The following is an 18,300-nucleotide window of genomic DNA, read 5'->3' as shown; positions in this document are numbered from 1 at the left end:
TATACAATTTATACCTAGCCAGATTAGCATTTTTAGTAAAAAATAGTATCTCCTAGTAAAAACTTACGTAGTTAAGATTTTATCGTTAAATGATTCACGTATGTTTGTTTAGAATTGATTGTATAGGTTTAATAAATGACTCAAATATTAGCTAAGTAAAACAAAATGTTTAATATTTTAATTTCTATAATTATTAATTAACAATAATTTTAGCATAACATTGTACTTAGTTAGTACTTAACATTGTATAATTCGTTCTAAGTCGTCACAACATTTTATTTTAGAATAATTTACAAAGATCCTCCTAGGCTGTGTGCTTTGTACATAATTGTAAATATTCCTTTTTTATTTAGATCTTAGCCTAATAAGAGTCGTACCTCGCCAAATATATTAAACTAGTATTATTTTATATAACTACTGTAGCCGTAAATATATACAACAGTATTTTTATTTTAAGGTTATTTTTACTTTTGTAATGTTTAATCAGTAATAAACAAATTTTATTCGTACTTAGTTGCAATTATTTTTATATTAAATATTCAATTGTATTTATTTACAGAGCATTCTAATATATATTTAAAAAAAGGACAATATTGATTTATATGGAATGTTTTTAAATATCAGTCATTTATTAGGCAGAAGTTATTCGTCACACGAATTCTTCCTCACACAAGAAACGAACGGCGGCTTGTCACAGGAACACTTGGTACATTTCTCGTCGACTGTTACTTCGTCGCCCACACTGAGAGTCATGTTCCCGAAGGAACACTGTGCGTTGACACTTTTGAGATTAAGACCGCGAATGACTTTCGATGTGTCGTTTGCTGAAGGAAAATATACATTTTGATAAGTCATTACAATGTATGCGCAAATATACAAACTCATCACAATCTTATAGTTTGACTGGATGGCAACTAGACATGAGAAAACTCAGGCGCAAAACTAATTAAGGTCCTTTCTTATAAAGGAGAATGTTACACTCCCCATATTTCCTTGCTTCAGGATGATACTTATATAAATAAAATCACCATATTTATTTACGGTCCGATCCTCCAATTCGATTTGGACCCTGGATTTCGATATGTATGTATGTATGTATGTATGTATGTATGTATGTATGTATGTATGTATGTATGTATGTATGTATGTATGTATGTATGTATGTATGTATGTATGTATGTATGTATGTATGTATGTATGTATGTATGTATGTATGTATGTATGTATGCTTCTATGCTTGCGACTAGACTAAAGAGGCAGTATTAAATATACTACTCATTGATATTTGTATGAGTATTTATGGAAACCGGATTACTATCGTCATTCCTAGAGAGTAAATAAAGACTGATGGCGTATTATACGCCATAAAAGGAATACAGACAATATTTTATAAAACGTTTGTTTAAGATGATAATTTGAAACAAAAATTGCATAACAAATGATACAAAAAAGAACCCCGCTCGAGGACATAGTTCAGGTAACATTTTGGTAAACTTGGTTCTGAAAAAAAAAAGATATCTTACTTTAAGCTCACTATATTTTTGCATCATTAACTATCTTAGCTTAAAAAGTAATATGAGTAATAAAATCCTCTAATAAAAGCTGACGGCTAATCTATTAACATTGACATTCGATGCTTGATATGATTCTGATCGTAAAATGTTGAAAATTAACTAACAGTGATACGCTATTTTGATGCACGTATCCCTTAAATATAATAATCATGGTAACCAACCGCATATAAACGTTCACACATTCACTTTTCTCGATTTTTTTACGTTGAGTTTCGAATTTGTCCTAACAAGTTTCAACAAGAGATAAATATAATACTCACGACACTGGAAGGCAATGGGGCAACTCTTCATGTTACCAATGAAGACGGGTGCGCAGTTTTCAAAAATTTTATCTTGGTAATGTATTTCCAAACCGCAGTTGATATCCCTACAACTGGATGGATCGTCGTAAGAGCCGTTCCACTGGGCCGTGCAGATACAAGACTTGCGAGTGTTGGCTGGCTCGAACGGCTGTCCTTCTTTATACGTTTGTCCGTCAACTTCGCAAGTTTTCAAACTAGCGATTGCATCTTTACCTGAAAAATGTAAGGTTAAAACATTAAGATTGTAATGTAATATACTAGGCCAATATAACAAAAGAGCCAAAAATTGCTTATAATTCGGAGAATGCCAGAGCTTAAAAGCGATGGTGACCACTTACCAACGGATGAGTTTACCATCAGGTCTTTTTAGCGTTCTAAAAATTTATAAATTTACACGAAATGCGATACTTTTTTATTTCTTTGCAAACGATAATTTAAATATGCCAAATGTTTTTCTTATGCTTCTTCGTAGTATACTAAAAAACATCGTAATTACCAAAAGTGTATACGACATACACATTGCCTAGAATCTCGACATGGTTAATCCGGTCGAGAGTTGAGTGAACATATGGATGGAATTTTATAGTAGGTGATTAAATGTTTCGTATAAACATTTCATGAGCCATGTGTTGAATATGTTTAGGAACAAACAATAGATCATTCGCGTTCCGGTGCAACGCTGTAGCTCACTATTGTATTCGAAAATGACGTTGTAAATTGATCTCCTATTTAATCATGTGCTAATAATAAAGCTCACTAAGTCACTATGATTACCATATTAATTTGAAATAAAAAATATATAATGCTATCATTATATATTAAGACTAAGCTAATCTTAGCGTAGGAAATATTGAGCTATCGGAAACATTCACAGTACATACATAAATCGGATTTTTTAGAAAGAAATTAATATGAATCTTACCGCAAACAGTACCCGTACTGCAACAAGAGTCCAGTTCGTAAGTATTGATGCATTCTTGCTGCATATCAGAATCGAAGGTCTCGACACAGTCTACAGCAGCGCAATCGAACTGCGGCCCTGCGGTAACGCTGCAACTGCACGCTTGGGAACACGGATTGTTGATCAGGTTTTGAGGGATCATTGACCTGTCAGCGTACGGTGTTCCTCTGAAAGTTTTTCGTAGAAAAAAATATTTTCTTATCAAAGTTGTAATCATTATGGATAGTCATTTTCGTTTTAGAATCACTAAAAATACGCGAATTATTCGTTTTAAATTGTATAAAATGATAATTACAATTTATAAAGAGTACTGCACCTTTTCATAGTATGAGCGAACTAGGATTGCGTTAGACAAAAACTAATCTTTGTACTTAATAAGACTACGTCCATTAGACCGTATAAATACCGAATAAAATCGCCGCGTGTCATGCACGAGAGATTAGAGAACGGAAACCACACGGATATAACACGCGGATGATACGCGGATGTTACGGTCTCTAAAACCGTTATACACGGTTATGATACGGCATTTTAGTTCGTTTCGTGTTTTTATCCGTATCTGGTAGGTCATACAATTACATAGATACGCAATGTATATAAAGTTTAGTATTTTATTAAATCTATTTAATTAATTGTGATGGCACCGGATCAACTTGCTTGTCTGACACGGGTGTCCGACACTGAAACGCCAACTTCTCAAATTGTTAACTTGTTAACTTCTTAATTCCAGAATACTATTAAGAATTTCTTGACAAACTTCTATTGACCGACCTTTAGTTCTGAAATTGTATACAATGTTTTACACTCGTATCGAGTAGCTACTAGATCAACTAGAGCTATTTAAGTCACAACGAACAACCAAATATAATTTATTATGAAGTCTCGAACTAAAATAACTGTTTATTGTAGTTGACAATTCAACAAAGTTCTGCCGGTACGCGCTCACGCGAAGGTTGTAGCATTTCCAAGTGGCCGGTCATGAGGTCACTACTTTGTTTGACAGGTGATAAATAAATGCAAAAACGGGGTCAGTTCTTCGATTTGTAAGGTCAGCTTGATTCAAGGCTTGTTTATTGTATTAAGTTGAAAAAACCACAATTAACAAAGACACAATAATGAACAAAAGCTATAAAAAAGTTCTCTTAAATGAATCGTTTACTTGCGTAATAGAATCAATATCATTTTACAAATTGAATAAACGAATTCTAACCTCTTAAAATGTCATTATATTGTTTCGTAAATAGCATTTACGGCGTACTTATCATTTAGCGGGCGTTTAGTAAAAACTGAACTTTATCTTTCTTTCATCAAAGAATTTATATTTGTAAGAAAAACACGCAGTATTGTTTCGCTATTCCTATTAAATTTACGGCTTTGATTATAAACAAGATGTACAAGTGAAGCCGCTATTCACCATTCTTGCCAATTATCACTTCAATACACAATACAAGAACTAAATAATGAATGGAAAAAACACGATAATTAAAAAAAGAAAGAAAGAAATGCTTATTTAGGACACGGTACTATTATAAAAAGTATAAAAAAATAAAAAAAAATAAAATAAAGAATATACTACTTAATCTACAAAAAAGGAAGGAAAATCCAAAAAATAAGATATTTGGTAATCAATGATAGTAAAAATTTGGTTCCAAAAAGCCAACACTGGTTTTCAATGGTACCCAATGGTAACGGTAATTACGTACCTATAATAGCACATGTTAGGATTTGGGTGGAGATCGGGACACAAAAACGCTTCCGGACAAATCGTTGTGTTATCTGCTTTAGGTAGCGCGGTGCAGCCTAGCTCCATATAATAGCCAGCCAAGTCACATTCGCCAGCTAAATCACCCAGCGCCGAACCAAAGACTGAAAACCAATTACATAGATCATTTTAGGTAAATATCTTCTAACTCAAGCACTTAGAGTAACCTCTTTTTTCAATTATTTTTAATAAGTGTTCACCTGATGTTAAGTGGTCACCGCCCATAAGCATTGTAAGTAAATAAGAAACATCCCGTAAATATCTCACTGCTGGCCTAAAACCTCATTTTGACAAGAAAGTTTGGAGCTTGTCATGCTGTTCCAATACGAATACGGTATACGGTTGGATACAAATCGGCATCACGGGTGGCAGAGTAACGTACGGCACGGTGTTTTCCTTCATATTCGAGCACGAGATGAATTATAAACACAAATTAAGTTCACGTTAAATCAGTGCTGCTAGCCCAAGTTGGAAACAATAATTGGGTAAAACTCACGTCTTTTAAACACATAAACTTTGACACTATGAGAAATGTTCTCAATATTGTTCTTAAATCGTCAATTCCCCGCCGACCTTGGGAACTAACATGTTATATTGTTGATATATTAAAACAAGTAATTGGTCGGTAACTTCCGTTGATGTCTCAAATATAAGCCGATGTAAGCGATGTAAAATAGTATATAACATAAAAGGTCTCTCACAAAGTAAAAAAAGAAGTAACAAATTGCGTACACATATGTAAATGATAGGTATTGATTTCAATGGATTTACGTCATTTTTGAAGTAAATATCCTGATCGGGTTTCATGAAACTTGATCATATTATATGTAAGTTGAGATATATATTTACAGGGCCGGAATACATATCGAGACCCCTTTTTTTGTTCTCACTGGCAAAACGCCTTTACGCGTTTCTCCTACATGAAGTGAGGGCGATGTAGGATTCGTTGGCACTGAGTGCGCCGAAATACCCAATAAAAACCAGCGGTACTCACTCCACTTCTTCGGGGGTATCACAAAATCGCATGCGCATGTTACCGTGACAACTCGATAGTTGGTCCTCCTAGCTAAAGGATTTTCTAGGATACAGAGAACCCTTTTTGCAGCCCGCTCCCAACCAGGCTTACTGCGGGGGATGGTGTAATGGGCATCTTAGGGCTCTTTTATTCTTTTACCAATATTTGATCTGCATAGGGGCTCCGGATTGGCTAAGAACTTTTACTGGACTCTGCTTAATGAATAATCCGATCCTACATATTCGTAATGATATAATCTTGTTAGATAGTCATTATCGCCTGTATTATTATCACTATTAGTCTTTACCTATTAAAATGTAATGTTAATCTTACTTATGTATACATGCATCTAGTATATTAGTAACTAAAATTTCGATAAAAACTTCGATTACGGTTAAACCTGGATAAATTGGGCATATATTTTTCATTGTTAAAATCATACACAATATTTTTTACTTCATGAAAACTAAAGAACTAATTTATAAAACTGTTAAACTTAAATAAATTTTAATAGAGCATTGACTTGAAACAAAGTCTAATCTCAATATTTGTTTAAAGTAAAATTAACTCTATGTTATGTATTTATAAAAATCATTATTGTATTTCATTTGTTTCTTATTATGCCTGGAATAGAATACACATAGAATTGCAATTTGAATTTATTTTAAAACAATAAAAAATAAACAATTACATTACTAATTGTTTTGTTATATAGAGTTTATAGACTTTATTTACCATTTATTTAACTTAAGGTTCTGAAATAACATTCCCATTATCATCCCATATTAACTGGTATTCTACTAATTAAATTATAAAAGATGAATTCATTATCGAAAATATAAATTAACTTGAAAATATGTTTTTTACACGGTAAAATAATCAATTTGTGTAGGACGAGTTCGCGTATTGATAAATATTGTCACTGCACAAATGACACACAATAATGTGAAAGACATTATATCAAAAACGTTACGTAGTATTTGTACATAGAATATTTTGTTGGACTGTATTGAAAGCTATATTACATTGGTTACCTTTTGTGTTTGAAATTAAATTATTTATCTCAGTTTATTTCGGGATAATTAATTTTGGGATTAATCTAACGGTGGGAATGAATGGTTAATGGAAACTTTGTTGTTCTCGATTGTAATAAACTTATTTCATTTTTCATTGACACTTTTGAATGATGGAAATAATTTCAATTATTGAAATGAGATTTTTCAATAAATGACAAAATAAATACAATTTAGTAAGCGAAAAGGTAATTAACACTTTTTTCTCAATAGCTGCATTTAAAGTATATTTATTAAGTCTTAAAATATTTGATGTGATTCGAGTTACTCGGGATGTTTAAACTTTTTCATTCAAATTAAATAAAAAATAAGGTGAAGGTTCCAGTTAACTAAATTCAAATAAAATAATAAAGAACACCAGCATATACTTACTTAACATAAATAAAGATATTGAAGTTTTCATGGTTGTAACGTTGACACTTTTTTATTAAAACGTTTTCAATATTTATAATCGGAATACGATAACTCAACGGTTCAAGATTCCTATTAAGACACGTGTGGTCAAACCAGAATATCGTTTCACAATGAGCGGTATCGATGGCTTCAATTGACGTATTCAAAACACTTGATTGTATTTACGCCTACGCGTACTCGTAAGTTACTTACAGTATTTGACACGGGAAGACATATTTGCTAATTAAAAACAAGCAGGAGTATCATATTAAAATATATGAATATATTACGGTACATTTATTTGGTGGTAGACCTTTGTTAAAGTCAGTCTGGGTAAGTACTACATATGCATCAGATATTCTACCGCGAAACAACAATGCTTAGTTTTGCGTTCCGTTTGATCCAGTGAAGGCAGAGTAAGCCAGTGTAACTTCAGGCACATGGGTCATACCACCTAAATTGCAAAGGGCCGGGCCGGATCTACCATATGGCTTTTTGGGTGTCAGCCCAGGGCCCCGCGGATCATACGGATACATATCAGATTTGGTTTGTATATAAATGTGAAATAGAAAATTTAAACATATACTTGTGCGTAAATATATTTATTTATTTATTTATTTATCCTTTATTGCACCCAAACTTTAAACTAAAAATTACATTATTGCTACACAAAGTTGCATGAGGTGCAACAGGCGGCCTTATCGCTCAGCAGCGATCTCTTCCAGGCAACCTTTGGGCAGAGGATCATAATATTTACATATATGGGAAGGGTACAGTAATTTAAGTCATAATATAATACTTACATAATATAAAATTACACAATACACAGATAACAATAAATATATATAATATAAATATATACTATAATAAATATTTACATAAATAAATACATAAAATATATATATATAAAAAAAAAAGGAGATATAACAGAACAAAAAATTATCAACGACAAAACGACTGCTTAATGCAACAAGTAAAAGTCCTTAACCATTCTTTTAAAAACGGCTAACGACTGTGCGCGTCTAATAGCTAAGGGTAGTGAGTTCCAAATTCGAGAAGCTTCAACAGTGAAAGACTTAGAATAATAAGAAGAAGAGTGGGAAGGAATGGAGAGAATTAAATTTTCATTCGAGCGAAGAGCGCGCTTATGAGTCTCCCTGAGGAGAGTGAAACGCTCTTTAAGATAGAAGGGTGTCGCTGGATTAAAAAGAATAGAATAGAGAAGAGTTAAAATGTGAGTATTCCTGCGAAGGCGAATAGGGAGCCACTTGAGTTTTTGGCGAAATTCGGAAACATGATCATATTTGCGTAAACCAAATATGAACCGTATACATAGGTTTTGTAATCGCTCAAGTTTATTTAATTGCAATATATATTTAATATGCGTACATTTGTTTTTAAATTGTATCAAAATTAAAATATATTTATGTTTCAATGTAATTTATTTAAGAAAATAAGAGAAATATAATAAATTCGTTTTCTCAGACAGGAAAATTTAAATACTAAGTGTCGTTCTTTATATCTATCTATGTTATCGTTAAGCTAAACCAATCCAGATTTGTTTTTTTTCTACAATACTTAGAGGATCTGTTAACTTTATAAATATCTCAGCATTACGTTCGTTAAAAAAAAAAACATATTGACAAATGTATGCAAAATATATTTCATAACTATTTTAAATAATACATTAAATTAAATATATACGATTTATAAGTATTTGATCGGCGTATAAGTTTATTATAGTATACTCTTTGAGGTAAGCGTGAAGCAATAATTACGCGAAATTTAATGAATAATACTCATTGTGATTTATTGTACTTAAATATATGTATTTTATAATGTCCTTGGTGTTGCTATTAGACTATAAATCTAGGTCCAATCCTTTACATAAGGACGAGGCATTCGTACTCGGGTGAGCTCCTCTCTTCACCATCGAAGGGGTAGTAGCAAGTTGCATGGCTTGGGTGGATCTGAAAATGACAAGAAATAATGAAATGACATCATACTCATTAATATTAAAATTAATAATAAAAACGAGGCAATGGAACGTAAAGATAGTGGGTTATTTGCAAATGATTGAAAAGTCTTACGCATTTAAATCTTTATTACACGAAATATATTCTGAGATTCGTCAACAGATTAAATTTAATAAAATATTTGATGCGACACGGGGACCTACCTCATAAAATGTGTTGAAATTAATAAATAATAATTATAAACTGACCGAAAATTTAACAGGCGGTTATTATCATTAAACGGGTAATTTACCTTTCCAGGAGTGGTGCAGCCATCATGGTTGACCCTTCCGAAGAAAAGTTTCTCTCCGTCAGCAGTTACACCGGCTTCAACTGCGCCTGGGGGCACGTTGCCGTCGGTGGAGAACTGCCATGAGAACATGGCGGGAACAAGTACCTATAAAAGTTATGAAATATCACGTTATTCTTTGAAGAAAGTAGTATTACGAAATTGGAGCAAAAAAGATGGCAAGCGTATGCATGTAAAATCATATAAATTAGGGCCTGGCTTCTGATGTTGTTCAAGCGTTCCTAATTACCTCAAACTGATCCTTGGGTAGTTCTTCGCCGTTGTATGCGATGTAGCAAGCATTCTTGGAAGGAATGACCTTGGCTGGGAGAATGTCCCCTTCGTGGTGAGCTCTGCCCGCGTAGATTTCGTCTCCATCGACGTCAGTGCCAACACGGAGAGCTCCCATTGGGATACTCCTCTGGCTTAAACATGCCGGAACCCAACGATATGTGCCTAAAATTATAATTACATAAATACGTATTTTGTAAAACTATTAATCTGTATGTAAGGATTTTTGTTAAGGGTTTTATTAAATTATAATAGACGCTAATGGGTTAGGCAGAAGGGCGCTAATCGGTTATCAATAACAACGAATATAATTTTATTCATTTTCATAAGTTAATTAATAATTGAAATTTAGGACTTTATAATAAAAAGGATAACGATGATAAGCAATATAAAATTATCTACAGAAAAACAGAACACGCCTTTTTAAAACGTTAAAACAAAAAGAGGATGCAATATTAGATATGTTTTAAAATCAAAATTGTGTACAAAACCTTTATAATCAGTAAGTATATTACGATAAAATACTGATACTATTAAGTATATCGGTTTTTATCAAATATTTCGCAAACATTTTTAAGGTAAATATTATCTGTAGATAAATTGTATTAATAGCAAACACGAAACAATTTATATGACAAACAGAAAGCAATGGCCAAAACTCTATATGGTTTACTTTATTCATACATAATAATAATTAATACAAAAAATTAAAATTAAAAATGTTTAAGAAATAATAAAAGATAGGTTTGAAGAGGGAAAGGAGGAGGTCTAGGAACCATAGAGAGGATTGGCCCAACATTGGCTGACGATACGCGAAACTGAAGAAATGACACCTTCTAAATTATATATAATAATAATAAAAGTTTGATTTTATTATCAGCAAGTTCTCATCACAAATTGTTACAAGTTAGTTACACAAATTATTTTTCGGATAAAGTCATTGATGCCACCGATTTCTAATTATCTAACAATTTACGACTTTACTGATTAAATTGGTATTTCAGTAAGTTTTGCGTTACAGCAAAACAATTAAATTTATGAAAACGTAAAAATACTTTCAGTAACCATGACTTATATATGTAGGTATATTTAGAAATATTTTTCTTTACGAAATATGTTGATTATAAAGGTGCCATCAATTCAGTGCTCATGATAAATTTTATTTGCCTTTCACGTAATCTTAAGTCCAGCTATTAATTGCTTTTGTAGAGTAAACATTAGTTATCAATGTTTAGGGGGTGATCAGTTAAACAACGTGCTGCATTCTTCTTTCTAATGTCGAATCAATGATAACAAAAAGAGAGAGATAAGAGTACTAATCACCCACTAAACAAGCTTTATAAGAACGGCCGTAAGTGGAGAAGGTGTGGACATTGCAGATTACGTGACCGACATTATCGATACCCGGATATGACTTACTCCATGGCAACTCGACCGTCTCTCCGGGTAATTGTGGTACATCATCTTCTGGATTAGAATCGACTACTTGGACTGCCTCTGGGGGTGGTACTGGTGGGGGATAGTGGTGGTGAGGAGGGTAGAAATACGCGGGATGAACTGGATAGAAAACAACTCCGGGGCCGTAGGGGTAAGGATGGGGTTGATCACCGGATCCCGGTGGCCCTTGTGGGTAGCCGTGTGGTGGTCTTCCACCAAAACCGTAATATCTGTCTGTATAACACAAAATATGTTGTTTAAGATTTGATAATAATGATACTTCATTATGTATTATTTCTAAGCAATTTTGTACTGTTTTAAAAATATTCGTAATACTTTAAAATTAATAATATTAGTAAAAAGAGAAACAACGTATGTATATCCTCATAATATTTAAGAATGAATCATTTTGTGATTAGCCACAGTAGATCTGAGCTAATAATAATAACAACGTATATTCGATTGAACTGTCATATTATTTTCAACCACCAATGATTTCCTACAAATATTCCACGTGTTTTGTGAATCATTGCAATATAGTTATCAATATTTTTCGGAACTGAAGATAGGCCCGTCAAAACTATTATCGTTAAGCTGTTAAATTATTGTGGATAATATCAGGTAAAAAAATTTAGGTACGCGAACTAGATAATATTTATACGAAAATTGTACACATTTTTTTTTTATCACTACACATTACAATACCATGAAATTTACCCTTGTAACGTCAATGAGCTAAATTTAAATCGGGTTTCCACTTCGATTCCGCATATGTTAAGTACTTATAGATTATATGTAGCTACAGTTCCGCAACATTAACGGTAATTATAATTATCGATTTTAATAAAGATAACATCTCAAAACATTATACTTGTAATATTATATTTATAGAATTTCTGTGCTAAGTGTAATTTTGATAGCTGCTAATAATGATAGCTAATAATGTTTTGTGTTATATGTTGACGGACGGACAAATGGGCCACCTTATGGTAAATCACCACTGCCCATAGATACGGTGCTGTAAGAAATATTAACCTAATCTTACATCGCCAATGTGCTACCACCTTGGCACCTAAGCCTTTATGTCCCTTATGCTTGTTACACTGGCTCACTCACACTCACTCGCCTTTCAAACCGGAACACAACAATATTAAGTATTGCTGCTTGGCGGTATATATGATCAGTGGGTGGTGGATAGCCCGTTTGAGTCACTCAAACGGGCCTGCAAGAAACCCTACCACCAGTAAGATATTTTATATAAGCAATTTTTTTATAAGAAAACAAATATGAAAATCTTTTTTAAAAGTTCATAAAATGTTCAACCTAAGACTTTTGTACTTTCAATGTTTGGAATAAATGCTAACCACTTTTAGGCGGTTTGTTGGCAACTTTGACTGGCGAGTACGAAGTCAATTACATGAAATATTAAAGTTAGCGATTTTAACTTAGACTTGTGATCTTGTACTAATTAAACAACGATATAATGACTTAGAAATTCATTCCCTTAATACTGATTAATAGGTATCAGCTAGACTATAAACAAACTGAGCAAATAAGATAGCATCACGGATTATCTTTAGAGGCACTTTCTTGTAAAAGTACTCGGAGATACCGAGCAAGTGTGGAGCATTCTACAATGACATTATCATTTGTAATTTTACAACTTTAATGATTATTATTCACATTTTAATGCTTCAAATCCAAGAAGATCGTATATTTTTTCTACAAATTGGGATTGTAGATTTTTATTTCTTTAATTTTAAAAAACGAATTTATAAATTTTACCAACTAGAAACAAAAAAAAACAAATTTATAGATTATATGATTTCTAAATCTTAAGGACCTTAAATCTAAGGGACTCCACATAGGCAGTTGAGAGGCACAAAGGGAAATTATTGAATTATAGTAAAACATCGTAATTATGAAAACTATTTTGTGGTAGAAAATATACAGTCTGGATGAATAAGGCTCGTTTAGGTCATTCTAATCAAATGAAGTGTTTTGCATTGATTTGTAAATAAGCAAGTGTTACTGTTAGTGATATGATATAACAACTTATTGGCAGCGTATTGACATCGCAAGGCATCGCTTATGTGATGCAAATATCTGTCACTTGGCATCAAGGTCATTGCCGATGGTTTTTTAAAAAAAAAATGCAGCCCTCATGACATTGCTTATAAAAAAAAACATTGATAAGACCATTCTTATTTTAAAATGTCGGTCAAGGGCAAATTCGTATTGTAAGGAGTTGTATCATGCACTATATACAGAATACAATAAATATTGTTTTAAAATACTCCCTGTCATAAAATAAATATTGCTTTTTAAATAATCTTAATTAGCTTGAAGCAAGCCAACTACTCATTAATTGTGAAAAATTGCTCACATATGACGCACAGTACAATAAAAAAATTGTTTAGTCTATAATTTTAAGATTTGTGCAATAATTTATTTTGAATGAAGGATTAACCAATAATTAATATTCTATTTAGAAACTGCAGCAACTCGTGCAAACTATTATCACATTGTCAACTGTAACACTTGCTCAGACGAAAATGACGTGACGTGGAAAGAAAATAAAGACGATATCAGACTGTCCTTATTACCACTAAAAATATTGACATAAATCTCAACCCGAAGCCTTCATTTGAGATAAAATAAGCGCACTAAACGAATGTAGTCAATAAATAACACCACATTATGAATTATCAATTTAGAATCGTTTTGAAAAAAAAGTTCTATAAAAGGATTAGGTATTATTATAATACTCATTTAAAGTTTTGCTTTTATGTTTTTATTATGACGTTAATAAGTGTCTGCGTGTTTGTATATTTTTTTAATCATTCACTTGTTCTATCACATTTATTTCAGGTCGACGCAAACCGCTTATCATGTTGCAAATAACATTATTTGACAAAATCACAGCCGGCCACCTACCTGCCTACTTGTAACCTCCTTGGAATTGCCTAGCTAGGTTGGTTTGCCAATGCACTTAACAAGCACTCCACTCTATCATGACATAACTTACGACAACCAAGGTTTAAAATATAACTCTACGACCCCCAAACTCTATATATTCTCTATCTACTTCCCCGGACGCCGGACAGAAGTAATATATTTAATATTTTAAAGTTAAGGTTACTGACAGCAAACAAGTGTGTTTTTTAACTGATTAGTGTACACGGACCTTATATTAAACATTGATCTTGGCTTTATTTAATACACTAAAAGGTAAAGTAGAACAAATTAACATAACAATTGCTATTCTATGACATACCTACATCGTCTGTGAAAAACATGATGCATTTCTTTGAAAACTACGCGCTTGACTTATATTCCTAACTGTTTTTTTTATATGTTAGCCGTGTGATTAATGGACCCGGAATATGCCGTAATTCCGTAATTCGTAATTTAATTTCGATTTTCGTAATATTTGTAAATTACTTGTCAAAAGATTTATTTTTTATTTTAATGCAATTGGCGCAGGTGGACTAAAAGTTTAAGTACCTAATTATTATTTTTATAGATATAAAAAAACGGATAACGATAGATAATTTGACATACCTATAGATATGATAATAATGAATGATTTAATTATTTATATAATCGTAAAATTAAATAATTAGGTATTGATCAAATTACATTTTTTTTTATTTCAAGGTATATTAGAATATAGTATAAATAAAATAAACCATCCAAAACAGTAATTAAACATTTTACGTATTTTATAGGTTATGTTTGTTAGTTTTATGTATTTTTTTTTCTAAATTGTTAGTCTAAAGCATTATTTCAAAAGGCCATTGCTTAAAAAAATAGTTCACTAAAAATGTTATACGTTTAGTATATTCTAGTATATTTATGTTATCAGTAGTTATCTTATCACTCACCTGCCATGTTGCGTGCGCGTCTCTCAAACGACTGATGCGATATGAGAAATTCGATCGCTTAAGTACTAGAACTGACTCATTAAACTGATAATACACTAAAAATTCATTTAACACTGATAAATAACATTTACAGGTAATTCATTATCGTGCCACGGATGTTTTGCGAAGGGATGAATGCCATTTTAAAAAGAATGGCTGAGTATGCGTAATCGTATAAATATTCGGAAATCCGTGTCTCTACAGGGACTTAATGTACCACTACTGGGCATAGGCCTCCGCTCCTCTTAAGATTTGGAGCTATTCCAAAATAATGATCCAATACGCGTTAGTCTACAATTTCATCTGAAACATGTAGTGTATTGAGGTAAAGTAAATAATATCCTTTGATAAGGCGTATGCGAATGATGATCAAATATTCGATACGACATACATCATACGAAATATTTTAATTATATATAGAATCCGTGAAATAAAAATTTAGAACTAAAGCATTTACTTTTCGCTAAGTATCTGTCGGGCTTTCCTTTCCTCTTACAACAAAGGTTGGAATTTATTTCAACATTTGCATATCTGGTTGAATTTTAGTAGTAGGGTATTTATAAGAATTCAATTCAACCTTCTCTCCTATTCCGACATTTGGAACTTATGCATAGCGATGTAATAATTGACGGTATTAGCATATGCAATAAATAAATAAATAATATAAATTTAAAATATCTTTATTAAAACTAAAATGGCAACATCAACTTTAGACTCAGGGCTTCAAGTAATTATAGTCCAAGTTAACATTATTTATTTGCCACAAGATTTCAGAGATTCCATTACAATTTGAGCAATGAGCAAGAACTCCGGCAAAGCATAATCGGTATTGCTTCTTCGATATACCTCAAGAGTGCCGTAGGTTACAAGTAAATCTCTAAGAATATCTTTCACGATGTTCTTTAAAACTCTCGGTCTTGGTCTTCTATTTTTTTCAACAACTTTTATGGTCGATATAACCTGAAAGAACATTGCAGAAAATATTTTTTATACCTACGTGATAAAAAATATTGTTCATTTCAGTATTATATAAATCGTTACTATAGGGGTAGGTAATAATTTATATTTCTAACATAATGATAAATAACAGACAAAAATTGCCTCAGCCTTCTCTCATTTAAAATACCTTCGTTTTCCAAGAAATTAGCAGCTCTCCTAAGGCGGTTCCTTTAAGATTTTCGCCGATTCCTCGTAAGCTATGACGTAGAAGTATGAGATGGTGACGACGACAAATCTCATCTAAAAATCAAATTAAATGACCGCATCTTCGGTTATTTTAACGGAAATATGTTTTATTTTTCTTTTAAATATATTTTTCAGGTCAAAAGAAGCTATGAGATACAAAAAGTCGAATTAGGTAAGTAAATTTAAAAATAAATATCATACCTTTTTTGCAATTGAGTTCATCAAAACCATTACGACAATCCGTTTTGTTATCACAAATATCATCTATAGACGTTGTCGCAGTATAGCTTTCGTCACAATAATATCGCGTTAATTTAGGTTCAACTGTACACGCTTTAATACATATTTTAGAACAAATTGTTGAAGCACATAGTCCGTTCCTACAATAGCATCCATCAGCTATAATTTTACTGTTTCCTGTATTGGATCGTTTTAATGCAGCCCCTAAATTTTCGTTAACAGACATTAAAAATAAATAGGCCTCTTCTACCTCATTAGCAGCGTACGATTCGAGCAATATATCTGAATATATTGTCTTTAATGAGGAATAGCATTTATTCCTAAGTTTTTTTATCGCTGTAGTATCAGGTATATACTTTGTAGTGAGTTGCTGTAACTTGGAGATTAAATTCCAAAGTTCTAACAATTTATTTTGCGTCGGTAGGCTTTCTTTTGAAGATTTTAATTTTAGCATCTTGAGAACATTGCCATATATTTCGTGTGCCTCAAATTTCTCGTAACCAGTACCTTAAAATATGAAAAGAATTAGTTTGATGATATTAATTTACACATGTCTGTGTTTAAAATTCGTAATTCACTTTATTTTTTTAAATATGGTTCTAGATTTGTTAATAAGACCTGCCTTTCATGCAATCGTTCTCATCGCTTTCATCCAAACAATCTAATTTGCCGTCACATAACGAGTTTAAGGATACTTTATTAGTGCCGTGTATTGACACACAATTCCATGATGTGAGACTATTTTGCTGCGAACAAATACGTTTGCAGGCGTTTGTACAGTTAGTACATTCTTCTGTGTTACATTTACATCCTTTTGGTGGCCAAGAAGGTCTTTTCGGCATATATTGACCTATATTGTTGTCCAAGATATCAGTTTTTCTTCGGGTTTGATATTCGTCAGATTTGGACGAACATAACGCGCTCTCCAGAGCTAGTGCAAAAGAACTTATTGTTACAGCAATTTCATTCGATTTAACTCTTACGTTTTCTTCATTAGGATCCTTTTTCAGAATCAAATTATCGTTATGAAAGGAATTTTTATATTTTTCTCTAAATTCTTCTTGCATTTTCAGTACATTTTTAATGATTTGATAACTTTCAGACGAAATATTTTTGCTGTCATCCATTTCAAAACAGTTATTGTTTCCGAGATTGGACTTGATATTCGTTACTACACGATCAGAGTATTGCATTCTTTCCATTGCTAAAAAAAATAGACATTTAAACCATTCTTAATTTAATGCGGATGTTTTGTACAAAATGTGCGTGTTTTTCCATGACACTTGAACTTGGGATAGAATGTAACAAAATTTAGCATAGAAGTCGAAAATAAGTTAACACAAAATATTAAATTAATAATTATTATTCAAAAAATAGTATGAAGCGTACCTTGAGATCCACAATATTTTTCATCTGAACTATCTGGACAATCAAATTTGCCATCGCATAGTTTATGAAGAGGTACAATTATATCATCATAAAGACATTTCAAGTTACTCATACTTTTTATTTGTAAGCAAGTACGATCAGAAATATCTTTACACATTGGCGAAGTTGTTACACTTTTGAAAGAAGTATTACCGACTTCTCGTAAATTGTCATTGGAATAACTTTTAACTTCAGCTTCACCACTTCCTCTTAGATCTACGCGTCTTGTAAGATTTGAATCAATTCTGTGATCGTTATTACTTTCTCGAATTCCTTTCTGTTTCTCATTAACAGCTTCAAGCACCCTTTCTTTGATGTTCTCCAAAAGTATATGTTTATTATGTGCTGTTTTCAGCCCCTCTAACTCATTTTCAATAAGTAAATTAATTTTGGTCGCTAATTTGTCCAT

General features: G+C 32.1%; 2 protein-coding genes across 2 annotated transcripts; both read right to left on the bottom strand.

The window, feature by feature from the left end:
- Nucleotides 1–539: 539 nt before the first annotated feature.
- On the bottom strand, nt 540–7,199 carry LOC125067275. The gene is made up of 5 exons (XM_047675765.1): nt 7,060–7,199; nt 4,541–4,703; nt 2,799–3,004; nt 1,835–2,089; nt 540–824 (listed from the first exon to the last, which is right to left on the bottom strand). The coding sequence occupies exons 1-5, from the start codon at nt 7,088–7,090 to the stop codon at nt 643–645; spliced, it is 837 nt and encodes a 278-aa protein (XP_047531721.1). The 5' UTR covers nt 7,091–7,199; the 3' UTR covers nt 540–642.
- Nucleotides 7,200–8,864: 1,665 nt separating this feature from the next.
- LOC125067536 lies at nt 8,865–18,300 on the bottom strand. Its single transcript, XM_047676196.1, has 10 exons — nt 17,853–18,300; nt 17,086–17,667; nt 16,425–16,970; nt 16,165–16,277; nt 15,800–15,998; nt 15,000–15,056; nt 11,095–11,346; nt 9,635–9,840; nt 9,349–9,492; nt 8,865–9,050 (listed from the first exon to the last, which is right to left on the bottom strand). The coding sequence occupies exons 1-10, from the start codon at nt 18,298–18,300 to the stop codon at nt 8,964–8,966; spliced, it is 2,634 nt and encodes an 877-aa protein (XP_047532152.1). The 3' UTR covers nt 8,865–8,963.

Source organism: Vanessa atalanta, chromosome 11 (genome assembly GCF_905147765.1).
Source record: "Vanessa atalanta chromosome 11, ilVanAtal1.2, whole genome shotgun sequence".
Taxonomy (NCBI): Eukaryota; Metazoa; Arthropoda; class Insecta; order Lepidoptera; family Nymphalidae; genus Vanessa; species Vanessa atalanta.
This window is presented reverse-complemented; position numbering and strand designations above follow the sequence as displayed.

Coding starts and splice junctions, on each gene's coding strand:
- LOC125067536 (XM_047676196.1), bottom strand. CDS start 18,300: ATGGACAAATTAGCGACCAAAATTAATTTACTTATTGAAAATGAGTTA. Junction 15,057..15,799: donor GGAATCTCTGAAATCTTGTG/GCAAATAAATAA, acceptor CTAGTACTTAAG/CGATCGAATTTCTCATATCG. Junction 11,347..14,999: donor ACGCGCACGCAACATGGCAG/GTGAGTGATAAG, acceptor TGTGTTATACAG/ACAGATATTACGGTTTTGGT.
- LOC125067275 (XM_047675765.1), bottom strand. CDS start 7,090: ATGAAAACTTCAATATCTTTATTTATGTTAA. Junction 3,005..4,540: donor CCTAACATGTGCTATTATAG/GTACGTAATTAC, acceptor AAAAACTTTCAG/AGGAACACCGTACGCTGACA. Junction 2,090..2,798: donor CAGTACGGGTACTGTTTGCG/GTAAGATTCATA, acceptor TACATTTTTCAG/GTAAAGATGCAATCGCTAGT.